Source organism: Doryrhamphus excisus, linkage group LG12 (assembly GCF_037039965.1).
Source record: "Doryrhamphus excisus strain RoL-2023G ecotype Guam linkage group LG12, RoL_Dexc_Guam_v1.1, whole genome shotgun sequence".
Taxonomy (NCBI): domain Eukaryota; kingdom Metazoa; phylum Chordata; class Actinopteri; order Syngnathiformes; family Syngnathidae; genus Doryrhamphus; species Doryrhamphus excisus.
In genome coordinates, this window is record NC_136368.1 from 16,091,077 (window position 1) to 16,113,103 (window position 22,027).

The 22,027-nt window shown below is 42.3% G+C and overlaps 2 protein-coding genes across 7 annotated transcripts in view; one reads left to right on the forward strand and one right to left on the reverse strand.

Moving 5' to 3' along the window:
* il1rapl1a (interleukin 1 receptor accessory protein-like 1a) overlaps window positions 1-3,602 on the forward strand; it is a 249,207-nt gene extending 245,605 nt beyond the window's left edge. For 4 of the 6 annotated variants that reach the window (XM_058082067.2, XM_078795163.1, XM_078795162.1 and 1 more), the window contains one exon: window positions 1,622-3,601. In XM_058082067.2, the coding sequence (XP_057938050.2) occupies window positions 1,622-2,343 (722 nt within the window). In that variant the 3' untranslated portion in view covers window positions 2,344-3,601. Of the gene's footprint in view, window positions 1-1,621 lie in introns of all 6 variants that reach the window. The other 2 variants (XM_078795164.1, XM_078795166.1) reach the window with 1 other exon arrangement.
* Window positions 3,603-15,331: 11,729 nt separating this feature from the next.
* Window positions 15,332-17,484, reverse strand: nr0b1 (nuclear receptor subfamily 0, group B, member 1). The gene is made up of 2 exons (XM_058082224.2): window positions 16,651-17,484; window positions 15,332-15,782 (listed from the first exon to the last, which is right to left on the reverse strand). The coding sequence occupies exons 1-2, from the start codon at window positions 17,291-17,293 to the stop codon at window positions 15,541-15,543; spliced, it is 885 nt and encodes a 294-aa protein (XP_057938207.2). The 5' UTR covers window positions 17,294-17,484; the 3' UTR covers window positions 15,332-15,540.
* Between the last annotated feature and the right edge of the window lie 4,543 nt (window positions 17,485-22,027).

Genomic DNA, 22,027 nt, shown 5'->3' on the forward strand with positions numbered 1-22,027 from the left:
TTGTTGCCATGCTGTCATTTAGCTGCTCTTAGGTTGACACAAAGAGATCCTTTTCCAGACAGAAACCTCACCTTAACCTCTGGCTTTGTCCATCATCCTCTGCCATTTATAGAGCAGCTTTGTCTGGGGAACTGAGCTTTACCTCTAAAACCGCCATGTTTGAACAACTAAAGATGCAGTTGCAAAGCCATTTAAGACCACAAAAACACTACAAAATACAGTGTGAGCTTCCAGGGCAGGGGTGTCCAAAGTGTCGTTTTTATTAACCCATGGCATATTCTGTCCAGACACCCAAAAATATGAACACAAAACATATTTTGTAGAGAATAATTGTGGATGAATGTGGAAAACGATCAACTGAAATACATACAAATTCATTAATTCATTTTCTACCACCCTGGACTGGTCGCCAGCCAATCACAGGGCACATATAGACAAACAACCATTCACACTCACATTCATACCTATGGACAATTTGGAATCACCAATTAACCTAGCATGTTTTTGGAATGTGGAAGGAAACCAGAGTACCCGGAGAAAACCCACACATGCACGGGGAGAACATGAAAACTCCACACAGAGATGGCCGAGGGTGGAATTGAACCCTGGTCTCCGAGCTGTGAGGTCTGCACGCTAACCACTCGACCGACATACAAATTATGAATGAAAAGTATCAAACCTAACCTGTAATAAACCTTGAACATTAGGTTTATGTTGATTGAAAATGGTGGCTGCACGGCGAACAAGTGGTTAGCGTGCAGGCCTCACAGCTAGGATACCCGAGTTCAATTCCACCCTCGGCTATCTCTGTGTGGAGTTTGCATGTTCTTCCGTACATGTGTGGGTTTTCTCCGGGTACTCCAGTTTCCTCCCACATTCCAAAAACATGCTAGGTTAATTGGTGACTCCAAATTGTCCATAGGTATAAATGTGAGTGTGAATGGTTGTTTGTCTATATGTGCCCTGTGATTGGCTGGCGACCAGTCCAGGGTGTACCCCGCCTCTCGCCAGAAGACAGCTGGGATAGGCTCCAGCACCCCTCGTGAGGATAAGCGGTAGAAAATGAATGAATGATTTAAAGTGGGTTGGTGAACACACTGTGGAGTAAGGGACAGGGTGGGGGGGGGGGGGGGGTACAGTTACACATTATAGACTTGAACTTGTAAACCTCTGCTGCAGATTAAAAACTTTATTTTGCAGCCATACTCCATAAATACAGCACAAACGGACTGGAAACCTATTTGTCTAACACGCAGAAATACACAGTGCACTTAAACGCCTCATCAGCACATGCCATTTGTTCACAGAGCTTAGCATATATTGACCTATGTATATTGGATTGTTTGTAAAAATGTTTCAAAGTGGCCCCCTCTGGTTGGACACCCCTGACCTAAAAGAATAGGATCCGTCCTTAGATGTAGGACACGAACCCTGTACATGCAGTCCACTAAGACATCACGTTAAAAAAAAGATTCTGCACATTGACACAAAAAATCAGTAGTTGTCACTGTCTTGTGTCCAACTTTGTCTGTCCATTGTTCAGTGTTGTCCCTCGTCGTCCCATTGAAAATCCCCTCACTTATCCCGCCACTCTAATGTCAACGCTTGTTGCCTTCCGCAGCCTACATTGAGGACGTGGCGCGCTGTGTAGACCAGAGCAAACGCCTCATCATCGTCATGACACCCAACTACGTGGTGCGACGAGGCTGGAGCATCTTCGAGTTGGAAACACGCCTCCGCAACATGTTGGTCACCGGCGAAATCAAGGTCATCCTCATCGAGTGCGCCGAGCTGCGCGGCATCATGAATTACCAGGAAGTGGAGGCCCTCAAGCACACCATCAAAACGCTCACTGTCATCAAGTGGCGCGGCCCCAAGAGCAATAAGCTCCACTCTAAGTTCTGGAAGCAGTTGCAGTACGAGATGCCCTTCCGGCGCACCGAGCCCATGCTGGGCCATGAGCCAGCGCTGGACGTCAGCGAGCAGGGCCCGTTCGGCGAGCTGCAGACCGTCTCGGCCATCTCCATGGCGGCGGCCACCTCCACTGCAATGGCCACCGCCCACCCGGAGCTGCGCTCATCCTTCCACAACTCGTACCACACCACCGTGAGGCAGAAACACTACTACCGCAGCTACGAGTACGACCTGCCGGCAGCGGGCACCCTGCCGCCGCTCTCCTCGCTGGGGAACCAGCACACCTACTGCAACATCCCACTCACGCTACTCAACGGCCAGAGGCCTCCTGGGAAGAGCCGGGAGCACAGCCTGGAGGAGGCGCACACCAACAACGCCATGCTTCCCCTGCTGCCTAGAGAGACCAGCATCTCCAGCGTCATCTGGTAACTACCTGGCGGAGCGGGGGCTGGGAAGGGATGAAGCTCCAACGGCGACATCGTGATATTAGGGGGACTTTTCCCAACTGGCGCAACTCCATCTCCCTGCTAGGATTCCCTTTTTTAATGTGATTTCTAATCATGACATCATGGACAAGACAATTCCACACCGAAGGACACTATCGTGCACGCACATGAATATACATCCAAACAAAAAGGAAAACAGGGTCTTGTACATATAATCTCGATTTATTTGTAGCATCAGTGTTTTCCTTCTCTGTTCTTGCATTTCATTCAATCTGTTGCCTTCTGTTTTGTAGGAGTTTGCTTTAACTCTACAAAGACGTATTTGATCTGCTGATTTTTGTACGATTACTGCCTTACAAAGATTTGAACAGTCCGGAACCTTTATGGCATATTTATTGTAAGAAAGAGAGACAATATTTAAAAAAAAAAACATTAACTTGTTATAAATGAATTTGTATTGGATTGATGGGGGAAGTATATGATCCCTTGCCAACCAGCAAGCATTCGAAGCTCAACTAAGCTCAACTTGTTATGTGGATAAACCTAATAGACTTCACCACCACTATGGGCAAGACCAAAGAGCTATCAAAGAATTTCCTTTGTCTTGATTGTAGACATGCACAAGACTACCAGATCATCAGCTTGGTGTGTGAGAGAGAGAGACCATTATTGGTGCAAAGCCGTAATGGAAAAAATACAAGATGACAGTAAAGTGCTCGGTCTGGATCGTCATGCAAGATTTCACCTTGTGGGTTAAAAGTGATTCTAAGAAAGGTGAGGACCCAGCCCAGAATTACAAGGAAGACCTTTTAAGTCTAACTGGTTTGCAATTAATTGAGATCCATCCGCAAGACAATATGGTCAGAAGAACCATCGACTCGATTCAGGCCTGATCTCTATAAATAGAGTAGATGTGTGTAAACACATGGAAACTTGATAGCGTGCACAAGGCTGTTTTGCTACCAATATGCAAATGTAATCATTTTGCAAATGTGATTTAGCAAATCTGAAACCTGTTTGCGGTCAGTGTTTTTGCATCTGTTTTGTGGGTTTGGAAGACAGGTGCAAACTGGCACGGCAAAGGTTAGGGTTAGATGGTTAGGGTTAGAGGGTTAGATGGTTAGGGTTAGAGGGTCAGATGGTTAGGGTTAGAGGGTCAGATGATTAGGGTTAGAGGGTCAGATGATTAGGGTTAGAGGGTTAGATGGTTAGGGTTAGAGGGTTAGATGGTTAGGGTTAGAGGGTCAGATGGTTAGGGTTAGAGGGTCAGATGATTTGGGTTAGAGGGTTAGAGATAGTCAGGCCCTACAACTCTGGTCGACATATCACAATAGATGAACAGCTCTTCCCATCCGGTTAGAGGTTAGGGTTAGGTTAGGGTATGGTTAGGATTAGATGTGAGGGTTAGGGTAGAGTTAGGGTTAGGGTGACAGGTTTAGATGGTTAGGGTTAGAGGGTTAGGGGTAGTCAGGTCCTACAACCCTGGTCGACACATCACAATAGATGAACAGCTCTTCCCATCCGGTTAGAGGTTAGGGTTAGGTTAAGGTAAGTTAGGGTTAGAAATTAGGGTTAGGGTGACAGGGTTAGATGGTTACAGTTAGAGGGTTAGAGGTTCTACAACCCTGGTCGACACATCACAATCGATAAACAGCTCTTCCCATCCAAGACTTAGAGTTAGGGTTAGATTAGGGTAGGTTAGGGTTAGAAGTTAGGGTTAGGGTGACAGGTTTAGATGGTTCGGGTTAGAATGTTAGGGATAGTCAGGTCCTACAACCCTGGTCGACATATCACAATCGATGAACCGCTCTTCCCGTCCAAGACTTAGGGTTAAGGTTACAGGGTTAGATGGTTAGGGTTAGATGGTTAGAGATAGTTAGGCCCTACAACCCTGATCAACACATCACAATCGATGAACAGCTCTTCCTGTCCAAGATTGTCAATATATTTAGACTGTCAGAGATAAAAATGGTAGAGACATATTTTTTGACACAGTTTTAATGAACCTCAAAGTTGTGAACCGTTCGATATTGTTGTAAGGCGTAAAGTTACAAAATCAGCAGGGGATCAAATATATATTCTCCAACTTTTATCACTTTTGTTATTTTTAATGTGCTTATTTTGAAAGCCGGTTATGCAGTGTACTGTTTAATTTAAAATCTTTGCATTGTTTTTTTTTAACACTTGTTGTTCGGATTGCCTGGACATTTGATCAGCTTCCGGGAGCTGTAACTACTCTTTTATTTGTTTGTTTGTTTGACCTGAAAAGGGTGTATGTACTTTTGGACAAAAAAAAAACATCATAGAATATGCAAAAATAAGGAAAAGCGGGAAAAATAAAAAAGCAGAGAAGAGGCAAGAAAACGTTGGAGGAAAGAGGCGGGGTTTATATGAACCAATTAGCTCCCTGCTGAAGAAGACGTGGAAGTGTCATATTTTGTATTTGAGACTGGTTGAAATGCCTCACCTTAAAAAATGTGTAGATTATTTTAAAAAATAACTCTATTTTTATAAGAGGTTGCTTGAGAAGTCACATTTTATTGCATTTCATCCACCACAAGAGGAGGATTTTGTTTTTGTACACACAAAATGTTTCACTGGAGATCATTGGGATTTTTTTTTAGAAAAAAAAAAACAATATTTGCATTCTGATAACTGCTTTGGTTGTATGTAATAATTCATGTTTAAGGAAAGAGGGGGGGAGTTCATTTGTGTTTGGGGGACTTTGAAGACTTTTTAGATATATTTGAACGGTGTGACTTTTTTGAGTATGCATAGCAAATAGATATGTATTCTATATATATAATATAGATATTTATATAAATATATAAACACAATTTTCACGCGGGGGAGAAATGTCTATCTTTATAGAAACACAAGTCATGATCAGTTGCCCTTACTTTCTCACTGCACATTAAAAAAAAAACTGACCTTTTTGTGTACAACTTTTCTTATCGACTGACACTTCATTAGGTACAAATATAAAATCTGATGACAAACAATCTGCAAATTCCCCTCCCAAAAATAATAATGCTTCAATTTAACTACATCAAAGTGTTATGATGATACATATTTGGGTCAATTTGAGAATTCCCCTCTAATAGTGTCACTCAAAAGTGAGCATTATTATGTTTGAAAGGCGGGATTTGGGGCATGGATGTCATTACACAGTGCAGTTGTTCATAATGAAGTGTATTAGTTTGTGTTAATTAGTTAGTTGTGACAATAAAATGCTGGTGCATGATGCCTGGCAGGGTTGTAGGATCCTGGACATGGACCTGGACCTGGACCTGGACCTGGACATGCACCTGGACATGCTTGTTCCTGTGTGAGTCTGGATCAAAGTTTGCCACATCTTTAAAAATCTTCTTGCTTAACTTCAGGTAACATCAGGTCTTCTACTTAAGGTCGCCACTGTCTCTTTTTTTCAAAAAAACAAAGTCTGTAAAAAACATCTCATATTTGAGGTCGAGAGTCAGAGCTTTTCTTCTTGTCACTCACACACTCACTTAGAGACCCACTCGAGAAAATGGTAATGGTATTATTTCATTTGAACATGCATCAGATTACAATTGAATGCATCACATAATCAGTTCACAGTTCCACATGTCCAAAAGGAGTAGGAAGAAGCAAAGCTTATTAAATCCTACCCCTCCATCTGGTACTTTTACAATCAGTAACTGTTACATTTGTTCACTTCCTGCTTTCCATAATACAGTTTAAGGTTTTTTGTTTTTTTGAATAATGATATGACCATCCAATGACATAATGTGTACCATAGTAAGTGTCAATATAGTGATATGTATAGCACATCATGACTGGTTCACGACTCTTCATCCTTGTATTTAGCAAACATCAACTGCTTGTATTGTTTCTTGAATTGGCTCATCGTTGTGCATTGTTTGAGGTCCTTACTCAATCCATTCCATAGTTTGATTCCACATACTGAAATGCTATGGCTTTTTAACGTAGTCCTAGCATAGAAGTGTTTCAAATGTAGTTCTTCCCTGAGATCATATTTCTCCTCTCTTGTAGAGAAGTATTGGATGACATTTTTAGGTAATTGGTTATTTTTAGCCTTATGCATTATTTTAGTTGTTTGAAGATTGACTACATCAGTAAGTTTAAGTATTTGTGATTTTAGAAATAAGGAGTTAGTATGTTCTCTGTAGGCGGCATTATTAATTATCCTTACTGACCTTTTTTTGCAGTACATTTAGCGAGTGAAGATTGCTTTTATAGTTATTACCCCATATTTCCACACAATAAGTAAGATATGGTAGAACCAGAGTGTTGCAATTTATCAACTTATGATGCAAATTTTAAGATAATATTAATCGATGTCCAACAAATGTCCATCAGCCTTTTTTTTTTGAAGTGTTGCAAAATTTTCGAAAAATCATGGTTGCTATCTTCAAAGCACGGTCTTCAGCCTGTCAAGCAGCAAATACATACCAGATGTTGGATGTACTTTCTTTATGGTAATCTACTATTTACCATAATGTACTTCATTTTTCCAGCAACTGATCTTGAGAAATAGGGGTGGTCTTACTTTGAGTGTCGTCTTACATTTGGGTCAGTAGGATGCAAGAGAGTTCCAGACTTAGATTAAATGTAGCAGTAGCTTGAACCCACTAAATAGTCTATAATGTCATTAGTCACCTATTAAGCTAGAATTAAGGGTGAACCTTGTTGTAAAGTGGTACCCAATGGGACTATGGGTGGCTATGGGGGGCACTGGTGACTTTTGATATTCTTCACCTTTAATTTAGTAAACAACACCATTGGTTGTGGAAGTGTGGAAACATCAGTAGGGGTCTCGATGCATGAAACGGTCATTTCTTTTAAATGAGGATGAGTTGAAGTGCCACACACTACCAAGATGACGAGCTATGTTCATTTGACATTGTGGGCAGGAAATAAGTCGTTTTAAGAAGGGGACAATGACCACTTAGTGTGTCGCATAAATGCACCCTTTTCCAAAAATTACATCCTTTTATATCCAACAATGAAATCAATCACATTTCCTTTCCACCTGCAGTGAACCTGATGAGTCTCCATCTTGGATGTTTGTTGTAAAAGAGGCTTGTCATCAAAATGTGCTGACAGGAGCTCTCTGCAGTCTATTTGTCCACAACTGTTAATTGCAGCTTTCTCCTTCAGTGCCACCTTGGGAACACGTGTGTGTGTGTGTGTGTGTGTGTGTCCATGATAGTCAAGAAGATAGTGAGGACCACATTTTAGCATCCATCCATCCATTTTCTTCCACTTATTTGGGTCTGGGTCACCAGGGCAGCAGTCTCAGGAGGGAAGACTCCCAAAGACCTTTTCCAATTACACCGGGGGTGGGTGGGGGGACACTTGAGGCATTCCCAGGCTCTTTTCTTGAGTTCTTCCTCGATGATGACACCCTAACCTCTTATTCACCCTAAGGATGAAACTTTTTCGTCCAATTGTACCCGCTGTCTTATTTATACGGTTGCGCCCCAAAGTCCATCACGGTAGGTTCGGGTAGGAATATAGACGACCGGCAAATCGAGATCTTTCCCTTCCAGCTCAGTTCTGTCTCAGTTCTACGACGGTTCGGTACAAGAACCGCATTACTGCAGATGCTGCTCTAATCCGTTTCTGGATATCACAATATTTTTGGCTTCTATTTACACATTTAGTTATTAGTAATATTATTATTATTCTAATCATGATTGCCAAACAGTGCCATCTCCTGGGGGGCTTTACACACACACACACACACACACACAGTGTTTAGGATGATAAACAACACTACTGCTAAACAACTCATTGTCTGCATTGGTCCCTGCAGAGAGAAAATGACACAAAGCGAAAGTAGGACAGTGTTTTTGCAGTTGGTCCATAAAAACAGCAAAGCCCTCTTGTCATTTACAGAATCTTTTCAACGCCACACATTACATCTTGTGTAACTGCACTGGAAAAAAAAAAAAAAAACTCTGAGAAAAGTAGCTTCCAACAACATCAAATCAAAAGCACTAAATGAATAGAGACACCAGCATTGGTACGAGCCAGGAGTTTGTTTTCCAGAGAGAAGATTATCACATTGTTTGTGCTAGCATGAATTAACACGACACTGTATAAATACCAACGCTAACACAGATATAATAACATCATCAAAGATCAGCTCTATACATTGAAATACATAATGTCAATCAATTTGTGAAGGCATCTGAGAAACTTTCACTTTGTCCTGAGAAAACACAACTATGGCGCATTCAAGGACCGCTGAAGAAAGTGGGAATGAACAGCATGAACATGCAAAAACAATCGGCTTTCTAATAGTATCTTATTTTTTCAATAAAATAATATCTCTAATTGGCGACTCCAAATTGTCCATAGGTATGAATGTGAGTGTGAATGGTTGTTTGTCTATATGTGCCCTGTGATTGGCTGGCGACCAGTCCAGGGTGTACCCCGCCTCTCGCCCCAAAGACAGCTGGGATAGGCTCCAGCACCCCCGCAACCCTTGTGAGGATAAGCGGTAGAAAATGAATGAATGAATAATATCTCTTTTTGCAAAATTTTCCAAATCTTTGCTTTGGAGGAACTTAGGTTAGTGTTTTTTTTACAGTATATTCAAAATTCAAATTCAAAAATAGTTTGAAAACACACAATTTTTGCATATTTATGTTGTTTGGTGCAAGCGGGTAGCAATCCCACTTTGTTTGATAGTATTTCGAACGCCCCATCTAACTTTCTCTAATGATACACAAGTAGACTAAGATACTGTACTTTTCGCATTTCATATTTGGTCCCAAATGCCTCAAATTGTCCCAAATTGAGTGCTAATATGCATATTTTGTCTGTGCAAGTTCATTCATGCTTGCACACTTCCCATTACAAAACAACAAAAACCAACTCCAGGCTTGTACTGGTGGACTGTGGGTCTGGATTCATTCACAACACAGAATAAAGACCATGAATTAAATCTCTATAATGCTCAGCTCAGTTTTATGTTCCCCACTCTGTCCATTTTTCACTGACCTGAGCTTGCTTCCAATTTTACTTAAAATGCCGTCCGGATTAAGACTCTACTAGATGATCAACAATCACTCCCTGGGACCTTGGTTCAGTGCCAAAATGTACATTTGGAAGATGAGCACTACATGGAGCCATGCTCACAATGCACCAGACGCTAGACGCTATTGGGGATATCTAGTAGGCCATCTTCTTCCAGGTCAGGTAGAACTTTGCAGTACACTTGAGTCACAGCCGTCCACACGGCTCTCCACAAATACGCAAATGTGAAATTATTTAAGATAACAGTTACAAATAAGTCACAACAATATTCATCACTGAAGGGCAATGGTGGTTCATCAATGATATAGATCACTGGTCTCAAACTCAATTTACTTGGGGGCCACTGGAGCTAGGGTCTGGGTGAGACTGGGCCGCATCAGGTTTTCCAAAAAAAAAAAAAAAAAACGCATTTATTAAAAACAGAGAAATGAATAAACTTTGCTTTGGTTCCGATTTTCTATAAGAAAAGCTCTGATAAAACATTCCACTGTTCTCAAATATCTTAATTTTTATTTTTCTGCACAAAATAAGATGAAAAATAAATAAATCAAGAATAAAGAAAATCAATTAGTAATAAATAAATATACGTAATAATAATAATAAAACGGCAAATAATAAAAACTTAAACCATATATAGTTGGTGGGTAGACAAATTATTTTTTTCAGATTAAAATGAACAAAGCATTATTAGAGCCCTGTAGACATGACAAAACACGACTATAGTCACATTTATACTCTTTTTATTTACAACATATTGCGCAACTGCAGGGTCTTGAGACACATGCTAACTCGCAAACTCGAGAGCTAGCGACCTAAACGGTAGCCTTCAAGTTATTTCCTTTAAACTTAAATAGGCAAAAATTTACCACTTCCACACGGATAGGGAGGATAACTATTAACAGTTATTTAACCTTTAACATGAACATTAATCAAACGTAATAATTTTTTCTGGGTACATGATACCATACAGCATCCATATCAAACTAACATTAAACTTTCATATCAAGGCAGGGGCCTCAAACTAGTGTCCTGCGGGCTACATTTGGCCCGCGGGCCGCGTGTTTGAGACCCCTGATATAGATGATCTCTGAGCTTTTTTTTGCAGTAAATCTCTAAAATGAGCAGTGTATTCATATTACACTATACGTGTGCATTCGTTGACTAGCCTTTTGTTTAAACAGGAAATGATTAAAACATCTATTCCGGCAATTTGTAGGTGTTTATATTCACGCAGGCCTCCCCGCATGTCGTCAAGCCACAAGCTGAGCTGGTGACTGGTGCATGTTGGCCCCCTTTTGTGGCAGACAGCTGGAGTTTATTGGAAGACAGCAGATTAATTGGCTCTTTATTACACACAACAATTAAGAACGTAATTGAAGAGTAAATACACCCCGCTAAGAACGGGAGCACCGTAGTCACGAATAAGCATATCTTTACTGCAAATGACGCCGTGTGTGTGTGTGTGTTCCTTTTTAAATGCAATATCATATTCTACCACCAGAGGGTGGAAGAGGTTTATCTCCATGTTCTCAAACTGCCTTTTCCTCCTTCATTTCTATGGCTTCATGAAGACAATTAGGGATACCTCTAATAATCACAATACTCTAATAACCAAAACAAATTTACAGTTAATTCAAAATAAAGGGTAGAAATAATCTGCATATATTACTATTAATAGCATTTAATATTGCTCAAGATATAAGATATGTGGGTTTTCTCCAGGTACTCCGGTTTCCTCACACATTCCAAAAACATTCATTCATTCTTTCATTTTTCATTCATTCGAGGGTCGTGGGGGGGTGCTGGAGCCTATCCCAGCTGTCTTCGGGCGAGAGGCGGGGTACACATTCATACCTATGAACAAATTGGAGTCGCCAATTAACCTGGCATGTTCATGGAATGGCTGCACGCCGATCGAGTGGCTACCGCGCAGACCTCACACCTAGGAGACCAGGGTTCAATTCCACCCTTGGTCATCTCTGTGTGGAGTTTGCATGTTCTCCCTGTGCATGTGTGGGTTTTCTCCGGGTACTCCGGTTTCCTCCCACATTCCAAAAACATGCTAGGTTAATTGGTGACTCCAAATTGTCCATAGGTATGAATGTGAGTGTGAATGGTTGTTTGTCTATATGTCTATGTGATTGGCTGGCGACCAGTCCAGGGTGTACCCCGCCTCTCGCCCAAAGTCAGCTGGGACAGATTCCAGCATACCCGTGACCCAATTGAGGATAAGCGGCATAGAAAATAGATGCATGGATCGCTCAAGAGGTAACCTTCTTGATGAAATAACAGGCTGCAGTTCGAACAGTGATGAGACATTTCTTGAAATCAATGAAATTGTTCTTTTTATTTCCATCCATCCATCAAGCCATTTTCTATGCCTGCTTATCCTCATGAGGGTCACGGGTATGCTGGAGCCTATCCCACCTGTCTCCAAAACTCAACTTTATTTCTATAATAACGATAACAGTAATGGACCAGATGTAGACAGGATGTAGAAATCGACCATCCAATAGGTAGAAATTCAAGATATGACTGCCAGCAGTTTATTGAACACACATAAACAACATTCATTGACAACCCGAAACATCAAAATAGCCCAGAGCGGCGGCACGGCACGCTTTTGACAAATAAAAACTCCACCCAACAACAATGTAGTCAAAGAACACACTAAGACTGAACACACTTTATAACAAATGTGTCTCTCTGTTCATTTCTACTCATTGATGTAAAACTTAGGCCTGTTTAGTCGAGCACAGAGCGATATCTTTGAAGTAACAGAAGAAAGATACACACATGGTTCTCTCAGTACCTCTCATTTTTTTAGTTTATGCATCAGTCTTGCTTGAAAAGTTCAGCTCAATGTATACAATATGGGTTTTACAAAAGATGTTACAAGCTTATAACAAATTACAAACAAATAGCAAAAAAATCTGTTTAGCACGGTTAATTGGTTCCAGATCCGACAAGTGAATTTCTTATTTATTAATGGAACCACCAAAAACTTTAGTCAACTGCCAGTTGTGTAGAAAAAAGTCAATTATTTCATGGCTTTGCTTTGTGTCATGAACTCCATTATAAAAATGTGTGTTTTCTACACTTCTGTTTCTTAAACTGTTATTTCATAATGAATTGGAAAATGTGTCCATTCCTGAAACCTTTTGAATATGTTGCCTTAACTTCGGCTGCATTGTGTTTTGCATAATCATTTTTAATCCTTGTATATCAAAACTATATACAATATACTGTAAACAAAACTGTGGTGAGACCAGCCTAGAGACGGTGCCACTGAGGAAAAGACAGGAAACAGAACTGGAGGTAGCAGAGATGCGGATGCTGCGGTTCTCATCGGGAGTGACCAGGATGGATAGGATCATCAGAGTGACATTTCATGTTAGAGGCCTTGGAGATAAAGTCAGAGAGGCCAGACAGAGATGGTTGGGACATGGTCTTAGAGAAAGACCAAACACAGTTCTACCTGTCAATTTTTTTGTTTTTAAACAAGTCTTTTTGAATCGATGAACGCCACCCACACTACTGAACCTCATTTTGAATTGTCTTGAGGATTTTTTGCAGAAGTTGGCTGTGCTCTGACCTTTTTACTTGTGTTTTGAGTATGATTCTGTGTACAGACAGGAAGCAGAACTGGAGGTAGCAGAGATGCGGATGCTGAAATTCTCATTGGGAGTGACCAGGATGGATAGGATCAGGAACGAGTACATCAGAGTGACATTTCATGTTAGAAGCCTTAGAGATAAAGTCAGAGAGGCCATACTGAGATGGTTCGGACATGTCCAGAGGAGAGATAGTGAATATATTGGTAGAAGGATGCTGACCCGTAAAGTAATTGTGCACTAACCTCTCCCCTAGCCAAGTTTTTGATACAGTCCCAATGATGCTTCACATAAACCTTACTCCTGAACCCTATACTGCTCTCTTTGGCTTCCCTCCCCCGCAGTTCCTGGGTTCTCTTTGGCAAAACATCATGTGTTGGCCTTGGCAACAAACAACTTTGATCCATCAGTGGTGTTTATTGTCCTCTGTCCCAATCATGTTGGCTCCAATCCATAATGTGGTTTTCTATTTTGCAATGGTCCGAAATAGTGGATTTGAGTTATTCCTGTTCTGCTTCGTCCTTCTCACATTCTGTTTTCTTTCTCTCTGACCTTCTGTTTATCTTTTTGTATTGCCCATATTAGGTATTGACACAATTATGTGTCTGTCCTTCTGGTCTTGTTCATCTATAACAATGCTTGTTCTGTCAAAGCAGTTCTTACGACAAGGAGTTTATGAGCTATGGGATCTTCCAATATCCATAAAAGTTACTGGTAGGTGTGAGTTGGTTTCCGATATATGGTATTTTTATTTTGATGCTGCCATCCTCCATGTGTGCTATGTTCACGGCCAGAAAGTTTATTGCGTTGTTAGTCTCTTCTTCATGAGTAAATTGGATGTTTTCTGTGCTGTCTATTGTGTCAAAGTGAGTGTCTGTTAGTTCCTGTGTTTGGCCTATCTTTATATTTTCCACCATGGCGTCCACATATTTTTGCTGTGTTAATGGCCTTCTCCTCCAGGTCCTTCATAATGCTAAGAGTCCACTGATGCCGGAGCCAGTTGGTGCCACTTTGCGCCAATGCAATTTGCTGTGGCGCCTAGTGACGCCAATAAGGTGCCTAGTGGCATGCAGTGGCTCAAACTGCCTCCCAACTGGCTCGTAATGGCGGCAAAATTTGAGTTTGGCAGCAGGAAAATTTCAAAATGTTTAAAATCTTTGTTAAATTGTCCACCAAGTGGAACCAAATCCGCCTATTAGAATCCACTGGAATGTAATGGTGCGAGCCAAGTTTCGGCAATGATGCTAGGAGTCCACTGGTCCGGCACCAGTTGGTGCCAGTTCGCACCAAAGATTGACGAGTAGGGGCTTGCTATGGCACAGAATAACAAAACATGGCAACATGCCAAGCAAAGATTAATTCAGCGCCAGAGGTTAATTAGTGATTGCAAATTGTCCATAGGTATAAATGTGAGTGTGAATGGTTGTTTGTCTATATGTGCCCTGTGATTAGCTGGCGACCAGTCCAGGGTGTACCCCGCCTCTCGCCCGAAGACAGCTGGGATAGGCTCCAGCACACCCGCGACCCTTATGAGGATAAGCAGTAGAAAATGAATAAAAATTTAGAAGAACTGCATGTAGTATAATTATTCTGTCAAAACAAAATGATGTACATTTTGAAGGTAAAGTGCATTATTGACAAACATTCCCAAACATTCCCAGGCAGCAGCAACTCCTTGTGTCCAAATGTGCATTTTCCTCATCTTTGCTCACTGCAATATGTCATATTCTTCTTCACCCGCTTGGCTTCAGAAGTTGTATTTTGCCACCTTGCATGTAGGAGCAGGATCATTATTGGAACAGCACATCATCAATAGGATACAACTAACCTGTCGGATGATGGTCTAATCCCAGCTCACATTCCCTATTAGAACAATGCAACTGACATCGAAATATAAGACAACCTGTCTTTTTCAGATGTATTTATGGGCAAAATAAGAACTTTGACTAGTGTTTTGTTTATTTGGGGTCCTTAAAAACTGTCATAAAAAGGATCTTTAACTTGTTTATTGCAGTACGCCCTCCGTCATACAGTGTAGATCTTTGACTAGTGTTTTTACACAGTGCTATTCTGCATCATAGCGGACTCGTATTTCATTGTTTCATTTCAGCAGAATATAAGATGACCTGTCTTTGTAAAGCGGCACACTAGACTAGACCTTTATCAGTGTGTCAACAAGCTCCTAGCCTGACTCGGTATGACCTAAATTGGCTCAAGGTGAGATTGGTGAGAAAACAGCTTGCTCAATCAGCCAGTAAGTGATATCTGCGTGTACAGTGTATAGACATAGAAAGAAAGTGTGTCAGTAAAAAAAAAAACCACTCCAATGACACATTTTTATTTTAGAAAAATAGTTTATATAAAACAAATAAGTTAAGCTGCTTTATACTTTGTTTTCTAACGTCCCCTCCAGCTTGTGTCATTCATTCATTTTTTTCCCTTTTCAGTCAGTTTCTTCAGCCCTTTTTTTCCAATAATAATAAGAGCCTCTCCAGCAGCTGGAAGGGTGGTCCTTACTACTTCCCATAGAACATCTCCATGAGGACCTCCTCGATGTTGACGCTGCCGATTATGGGCTTGAAGAAGAGCTGGGCCACCACCGACGGGCTGATGGACCTCAGCATGGACAAAGCGATGAGCAGCTTCGCGAAGCGCGTGTTGTCCTCACGGTGGATCAATCTGACGTGCTCGTTGAGGGCCTGGTGGGCCTCGCGGCGCAGGGACTGGATATACGGGAGACAGCGAAGACCCTCCAGATCTGCAAGGAAGGTGAGATGCATAGGAGGCGATGGAGGTGATGGGAAATCAACAGTTAGAGACTGGTACAAGAACCCACATGATGATAACAAATCATAGTTAGGGTCACTGGACATAACATTAGGTACACCTAGACCCAATACATGAGCTGTGAGTGTAAATGGTTGTCCAGGGTGTACCCCGCCTCTCGCCCCAAGGCAGATGGGATGTCACAATGTGACCCAAGTTAAGACAGTATCTTTGGGATTGTTTGAGCAGGTGTACCTTATATTATGGCCCATGAACTATAGATTATAATATATTTGAATATGAGTAGTGGGTATTTTTTAATTGATCACATAGTTCTTTTTAATCTACACATACTACTATATTGTAATATTTGTGGCTTTTGATAGTTTGAAAAAATAACTCAAATAATTTAATTTGATGGATTTGTTCAATTTGTGTAATGTTGAATTATTGGGCTGTATTTTGGTTGGGTGGGTGTACCTAATGTTGTGGCCAAGGAAGGTGAACAATGTAAACAAACTGAAAGTTTAACATTTAATTTAAATATCACTCATACTAATGATACAGTATTTATGCCCAATATTTTGAGAAATAAAAAATATTTTCATTTCATCCATTTTTGCAATATTGGAATTGGGGTTTTTCTGAGTTTAGTGTTGATCAGGTGTATTTATTGTCATGGCCACCGAAGTCTAACTCGCTAAAAAACTCACTTTTGACATTATATTATTATTATTATTATTAACTTGTAAATGCTTCCAGGTGAATAGGGGATACATTTTTTAAATTTTGGGGGTCCATGTGAGGTTAAGAGCCCAGAGTTTCCCCCACGTACGATCTCTCTGACTCCTTCAACGTACCCGGATTAAAAAGCACGGCTCCCTTCAGGTAGGCGTACTCCTTGGTGCTGATGTCCACACTCCAGCACTTCTTCAGGAAGCCTTTAATGGTCTCGATGTCCGCCACGGACACGCCGGCACCTCCGCCTCTGCTCGGACCGGCGGCTGCCGCTGCCACCGCCGCTTCGCTCTGGGCCGCGCCCGGTACCCCGGTTAGGATCCTTTGCAGCATGCTGGGTTCCACCGTCTCCGTAGTCTCAAAGTCCACGCGGTCCTGCGCCAGTCCCAGCACCAGCAGGGGCGCCCAGCCGCTCCGGATCAGGACCACCTGCTCGTCCTCCGGCAGCTCCCGGAAGCAAGGGACGTTCTTGACGAAGCGGAGCGTCTTGACCAGGATGGCGGACGCGGCTTTGCACGTCACCTGCGGGGACCGGAGGACCCCGCGGCGCCGAGTCGCCCCGCACGAGCACGCCTGCTGCTGCCGAGGAGGCTCCTGCTGCCAGGCCGGCCCGGAGGAAGCTGAGGCGGCGGACCTGTGGAGTAAATTGTGTAGCGTTTCTTGTTGTTCTTCTTCTCTGTCGCTCTTCAAAATACTGTAGAGAATGCTGGTGTTGTTGTTTCGGAGGCTGGCACCCCGACAGCGGCAGCCCTCCAGCGTGGCCATGACCGCTGCCCGGAGAGCGCGGCGCGTCCCTCGGGGGAGGTCAGTGCGGAGGAGGCGCTGTTTGTTTTAGCTTCAGATAGCCCTCCGATTGAAGGGCAACGGCTCCCGTCTGTGCCTGCACTTTCTCAGATGTTTTTTTTTCTCCCTCAGAGTCGATGCTCTCTCCGCCTCCTCTGAGCTGTGGCACCTCCTCCTTCTATTCCTCTTCCTCGCTCTCTCTCTTTACGTTTCTCTGTATCGAGCTCCGCCTCCTCACACCGCCATTGCCAAGTAAAAGTTCGCAAACAATTCACTGAAGCATAAATCTTATCCAAGGCCAAACAACTAATATGAGCGTGGTTGACAAACACAAAGATGTTATGGCATTGTTACAACAGTAACAAAAGTAGCGTGTGATTACGACGACTGGGAGGCCCAAACTGGAAATATAAACTACAAGAAAGAAAGTTGGAAACTTTCATGAAAAGTTATAGATTTTGGATACCCAGTTGGAAAGTTTGCGCCTGATGAAAGATAGCCTCTATTTTGTGTCATGGAAGAACATACCAATGCTAAAAATCAAAACCTACGCATGTTTGTTTGTTTGTCATTTTATTTTGAGCAAAAAAAAACCCCAACAAAATAAAAAAACAAATGAAATGCACTGTCGCAAACATACAACAAGATAAACACAAATCAGCACAATCAAGACCAACAGTCTTGAGCAAGAAGAAATAATATATAACACATATAGTTGGTGGGTAGACAAATTATTTTTTTCAGATTAAAATGAACAAAGCATTATTAGAGCCCTGTAGACATGACAAAACACGACTATAGTCACATTTATACTCTTTTTATTTACAACATATTGCGGGGTCTTGAGACACATGCTAACTCGCAAACTAGAGAGCTAGCGACCTAAACGGTAGCCTCCAAGTTATTTCCTTTAAACTTAAAAAGCCAAAACTTACCACTTCCACACAGATAGGGAGCATAACTATTAACAGTTATTTAACCTTTAACATGAACATTAATCAAACTTAATAATTTTTTCTGGGTACATGATACCATACAGCATCCATATCAAACTTGCGCGGGCCGCACTAACATTAAACTTTCATATCAAGGCGGGGGACGCAAACTAGTGTCCTGCGGGCCACATTTGGCCCGTGGGCTGCGTGTTTGAAACCCCTGCTCTAAATGGAGTGGGAAGAAGTAAAACTTATTAAATCCCACCCCAATATCTATAGGGTAATTCAATGGAAACCGAAAGCAGCTTCGTCATTCAGTAAATGCTTTTGCTGACTCTCGCCAATTATTAATGATTACCACCACCTTGCATAATAGAAGTAACTCAAAATAATTCACAAAGTTAGGAAGTTGTGTTTGCAGAGCGTTCTGTAATGGAGTGATCCGCAGTGTTCCACAGTGGTTCAGGATCGGCTGATATCAGTGGAAAAAAAAAGCACAGTATCGATATCGGCTGATACTTGCTTCATAACGCCGATCACATCCACTTGATCAACTTCGCCTCTGATGCAGTATCAAGAACAAGAATATCTGTCGTGTGCGGGACTTCCTGTCTTTATGAGAGTGATATAACTTTTTCACTTTTAAAATCAGACTTTTTTCACTTGTGGATTATCAGGATCGGTATCTGCTGCATATATGTATATATCTTGTTAAACTGTCTTTTTTTACTCTACTTTTTGTATACTTTTTTAACTTGACTATTGCACTGAAAGGAGAAGCTCTCCAATCTTGTTGTACATCTTGTATAATGACAATAAAGACCATTCCATTCCATTCCAAAACCCTGATCAGAACATCCCTAGTCTGAAATCTGCCACATTTTGCTCCCCCAAGTCCTGAAAGTCCATTCAGCAAAAGTGAACCCTCGGTTCTCTCTGTGGCATTACCTTGACGCTTCGTCAGCGCTGTTTATCAGGCAGGAAGGCGCTCCAAAAAATATATATATACTATATAGTCCACTGACAGATGTGAAGGCTTAATTATTTTAGGGACAATTTATACGATTTTTTTTTTCCCTGAGAAAGAGGCAGGGAGAGGCGAGCTGTGAAGGCCAGCCAACAACCTTGACTCGGACACGCTGATATTGATTTAACCGAGAAAACAGGAGCTGGTGAATTATGAAGTCATGACTCAGTGCTCTCCTTGCCTTTGTCACTGAAGAGGAATGAGGATCTGCAGCAGGCCTGGACTGGAGAAGACAGGCCAGGATAAGGCAGATGAATTAGCGCTTAAGCCTAATTGCTCCTCAGAGGGACAACAGACTATCAGCTGGATGGTCTGAGTAAATAAAGCATGTGTTTCTACCAGTTGACATTGGTAGTGTTGGAGGGGTAGCACGCTGTAAGCCACTAATATGCATACTTGTCGTATGTTCGTTGTCATCCATAAACAACACAGTCCGCTGTTGTTGACTTCATGTATTGCATCAGATCAACTGCAGAACTCTGTTGAGTTCATTGATACCATCCCACTTTTCAGCATACTTTTGTATAGGGTGCCTTTTCCAGTGGGGTACCTTTGTGTATTGTGGCGCTAAAGGTCATTAGCTTGTTACAGTATCTCCTTCCATCTTCCTTCCCGTTTTGAGGTTGGGTCGAAAAGCCCAGACTTGCCTCTCCCGGCTGCTTCAAACAGATTCTGAGGTGTTCCCAAGCCACGTGTTGTTGATCTTACCCAATGCCCCCTACCAATCATTCATTCATTCATTTTGTACCGCTTTTTCCTCACGAGGGTCGCGGGGGTTGCTGGAGCCTATCCCAGCTGTCTTCAGGCGAGAGGCGGGGTACACCCTGGACAGGTCGCCAGCCAATCACAGGGCACATATAGACAAACAACCATTCACACTCACATTCATACCTATGGACAATTTGGAGTCGCCAATTAACCTAGCATGTTTTTGGAATGTGGGAGGAAACCGGAGTACCCGGGGAGAACATGCAAACTCCACACAGAAATGGCAGAGGGTGGAATTGAACCCTGGTAAATTGGCGACTCCAAATTGTCTATAGGTATGAATGTGAGTGTGAATGGTTGTTTGTCTATATGTGCCCTGTGATTGGCTGGCGACCAGTCCAGGGTGTACCCCGCCTCTCACCCAAAGACAGCGACCCTCGTGAGGAAAAGCAGTAGAAAATGAATGAATGAATAAATATATATATAATACCAGATAAAAAGTGGTATACCAGGCACGGCGCACCTGCCTTGTGCCACGCCAACAGGGTGTGGCCAGCGCACATTGCAAATAATGTAATGTGCGCAGCAGTGCGGCGCATCGGCATGCGGCGCAGCGCAGTCTGGCGCAGCGCAGTGTGGCACGGCGCACCGGTATCTGGCGCAGCGCAGTCTTGCTCTCCACGCTCCACAAAATTCGAGCCCAAAAAGTGTTAGTCTTATGGAAAAAAAAAGTTATATTTCCCTTTCCGTATTCCATGATTTAATTTAAACAAAAAAAGGCTTTGAAAGCCAAGCGGCAGCTGGAGCAGGTGTAGCGCAGCATGTGAGCCAGCAGCTCTGTTAACTGTTAGCGAAACTCTTCAGGGTTTTGTTGTCTTTTGTGTGGAGGACAGATGAGGGTGATGTTCACATTCATGTACAAGCAGCAAGCGCGACCTCTGCGCCCACCTCACATCGCAACGAAGGTCGCCGTGGTGAATGGGGGAAGGGGGAGGTGGGGGTCTGAAAAAAGAAACTTCTAGCGGCATTGTAGCCAGGCTGAATATCTTTGCATTGATGGAGTGGCGAAAGAAACCAGAGAGCTTTTTCACATGTTTATATCAAGGCCGCCGCGGGATAAACAGCCTTCACTCACTTCTTCTCTTGCCGCGCTCAAGGCCCAGCCGGCAGCATTTATAAAAATGCTGCTGTCTCAAGGAGACATGACATTATGTCTTGTTGAGCGCCTCCAACAGTACACCTCCGTTTGACTTCTGTACAAAGTCTTCTTTGTGTCTTTTCATCTGCAGCAAAAACATGTGAGCCTGTGGAGCACACTGTGTTGTTGATTCTTCTTCAAGCTGCAAAAACACCAAAACATGCTCTCGTGTGACCTTTGACCACCGCTATCTCTGCTATTTCCGCTCTAACATCCTTTAGAATCCAATTGGCTTCTTGCAACGATAAATGCAGAAATCAAATGAAGAGAGCAGTGAAGGGCCACGGGGTGTCCTAATATTTTTGATGACATTTCTGGCCCCCCCTTATGGGTTGTGGTCAAGGTGCTTTGGAATACATGCTAGCATACAAGTAATACAGATATCCTTGAAGCTTTATTATAAAGGACTTACGGTACAATTAGTTGCCAAGCCTGTGCCTCCTGCTTGATAGCGACCATGTTTTTCAAACAATTGTTCTTAAATTTTACACATATGTGGGTGTGAGTCCCCTAAAGGTGTATACCAAATTTTGTGGTGATTCTGCAAACTTCGCTGAAGTTGCAGTCTGTGATTTATGTGATTTATGGGATTTACTGGGTTTTATAACATTTGGTGTATTTGTCAGAAAAATAGTAGCTCAGGTACAGTATGGCAGAAATCGTAGAGTAGTAGTAGTAGTAGTGTGTTTTGACACATTTTGTGACATAACTATGACTTTTGACCTCAGCTACATCCTGGGTCAAATACCCTTTCAAACCAGTAGATTTATTGTATCAAGGGACAAAGTTGGAAGATGAGAATTGTGAAAAGTAGGTCAGCATGTACTGAATTAAACGACTTTTGGTAC

Bases quoted from the DNA above. Each gene is read 5' to 3' on its own strand.
- nr0b1 (XM_058082224.2), bottom strand. From the start codon at position 17,293: ATGGCCACGCTGGAGGGCTGCCGCTGTCGGGGTGCCAGCCTCCGAAAC. The intron at 15,783-16,650 runs GTACGTTGAAGG...CCTTCCTTGCAG, and splicing joins AGCCGTGCTTTTTAATCCGG to ATCTGGAGGGTCTTCGCTGT.